Consider the following 2423-nt stretch of genomic DNA (forward strand, 5'->3'; position numbering starts at 1 on the left):
CACACACATACACATATATTCACACACATGCACAGGAACACACACGTGAGCACACACATACACATATATTCACACACATGCACAGGAACACACATGAGCACACATATACATATATTCACACACATGCACAGGAACACACATGAGCACACACACATACACATATATTCACACACATGCACAGGAACACACACATGTGCACGCACACACATATATATTCACACATGCACAGGAACACACACATGAGCACACACACATACACATATATTCACACACATGCACAGGAACACATGCATGTGCACGAACACACATACACATATATTCACACACATGCACAGGAACACACGTGAGCACACACACATACATATATTCACACACATGCACAGAAACACACACATGAGCACACACACATACACACACAAATTCAAAAAAAGCGTAAGTGAGTAACGGTTTTATTGGTAAACTTACAGTGGGGTGCAGGTAATTTCAGGTGACTAGCTGCTTTGCCTACAAGGGAGTTGCTGTGGCCGCATCTCGGCACTAGCCCAGTCAACATGTCTACATGTAGAGCTTCAGTCTCAGTCCAGGAGCAGCTGTGAAGTGGAAGTTGCCACTCCACTGAAGGCCTTGGATGTCCGTGTACTCGCCCTCACCTTCTACCCTGCAGAAGTGACAGGTGAGCGTGCTTGTTAACTAGGACTGGTCACCTACTCTGCAGACACACTGTCTAGCTTATACACTACACAGCCTATCTAAGGCATTTTACCTTTCTGCTTCTGATTTCTATTGAGAACCAGTACCCTGCGTCCATACACTAGGAAAACACACGACTTCAAACCAACACTGTGTCTATGTACGTTTTGGTGCTCATGGTTTCAGGGTCAGATAAACTAACTTTACAAAAGCAAACAATCACCTCAAACTTGAAAATACACACTACAAATTTGCTATCTGGCTCAACCCAAACATTCATTTATTTAACATTTATTTATTTCTGCATCATCAGCTCTGTTCAAAGTGCTGTGCTTGGGTGGTGTTCTTTGGGCCCCACCGGAGGGGTGAAAACACACTCATGTATCCCATGCATTGCCGTTTCTCCCTTTATCATTATCAGTGGAAGCAGTTTCTGTGTCCTTGTTAGAACCTGGAGTCCTAAGAGGAGAATACCATTCTGTCCCTTTAGAAACGTATCCACACTGACTGCATAATGATTAGGTAGCATTTTCATTTCTAGACATATGAAAGAGATACTTAATAAACAAACTTTATTTTCCTTTTGAGACAGGGTCCCCTGTAGCCCAGGTTGGCCTCAAACTCTCCATAGAGCCATGGCTGACACTGAACTTCTGAGCCTCAACTCTCAGGTTTCAGGATTACAAGCATGTGCTACCATGCCTGATTTTATATGGTGCTAGGGTTTGAACCTAAAGCTTGATGCATGCTACACAAGCCTCTATCACTAAGCTGGGCCCCCACCCAGTAAGGAACTTTCCAGTGGCATGGTATTAAGATTAAGTTTATAAAGCTATATCTAGGTCTCATTTCATTTTATTTCTGCAGTCATGTGCTCATAAATGACAGCAATTTAACATTGTCTAATTTTGCTTACACTTTAAAATTAGCATAATAAAAATGCTCACACACATCAGGTCAGAATGAAATAAATCATTATGAAATTAGTCACAGGCCTGCTTTTTTTACAAATACAAACTGAGATACTTTAAGTAAAAATTATTCACTTAAATAATTTTGGGTTAAATTTGCTCAAGAATCACACATTGCTCAAATGGTCTACACAAACAGAGACCACAGAGGCTGTGTTAAAAGCCAGGCAATAGTAGTGCACACCTTTAATCCTAGCATTTGGGAGGCAGAGGTAGGTAGATCTCAGTGAGTTTGAGGCCAGCCTAGTCTACAGAGTGAGTTCTGGTACAGCCAGGGCTATACAGAGAAACCCTATCTGGAAGGGTGAGGGTGGGTGGTGGCTAATAAACTTTACAAAAATAATATTCCATTTTAAAAGGCTATAATTTTCACAGCTTCTCCTCTTACATTTCCCAACCACTAAGATAACTCAACCTTTTGTGGAGATCAAATATGTCACAAAGATTATTCAGCATTAATTAATAAATACACTACTTAACAAGCACAACTAAAGAGAATCTTTTAGAATTGTATTGTTCTTAAATTTTAAGGTTACCTGTTTTCATTGAAATTTCCAGTGTACTTTGCCCCAGTTGGGAATGTGTAAGTCCCCAGACCGTGAAACATATTGTTCTTAAATTGTCCTTCATACACGGCTCCTGAAAAATGCTCGAGTCTCCCAAAGCCATTCATCTGTTTGTAAGAAAGGAGACACTCAGAAACCAGCCTTCACTACACACACCAGCCTACTAGTAACACTGCTCCCAGACACCAGCCTTCAC

General features: G+C 41.1%; 1 protein-coding gene across 1 annotated transcript in view; it reads right to left on the minus strand.

Moving 5' to 3' along the window:
• Positions 1–433: 433 nt before the first annotated feature.
• Positions 434–2423, minus strand: part of Morn2 (MORN repeat containing 2) — a 7457-nt gene continuing 5467 nt past the window's right edge. The window contains exons 5-6 of the mRNA XM_005360758.3: positions 2198–2334; positions 434–658 (exon numbers count right to left, since the gene is read on the minus strand). Of these exons, the coding sequence (XP_005360815.2) occupies positions 556–658; positions 2198–2334 (240 nt within the window). The 3' untranslated portion in view covers positions 434–555. The remainder of the gene's footprint in view (positions 659–2197; positions 2335–2423) is intronic.

Source organism: Microtus ochrogaster, linkage group LG3, assembly GCF_000317375.1.
Source record: "Microtus ochrogaster isolate Prairie Vole_2 linkage group LG3, MicOch1.0, whole genome shotgun sequence".
Classification (NCBI taxonomy): Eukaryota; Metazoa; Chordata; class Mammalia; order Rodentia; family Cricetidae; genus Microtus; species Microtus ochrogaster.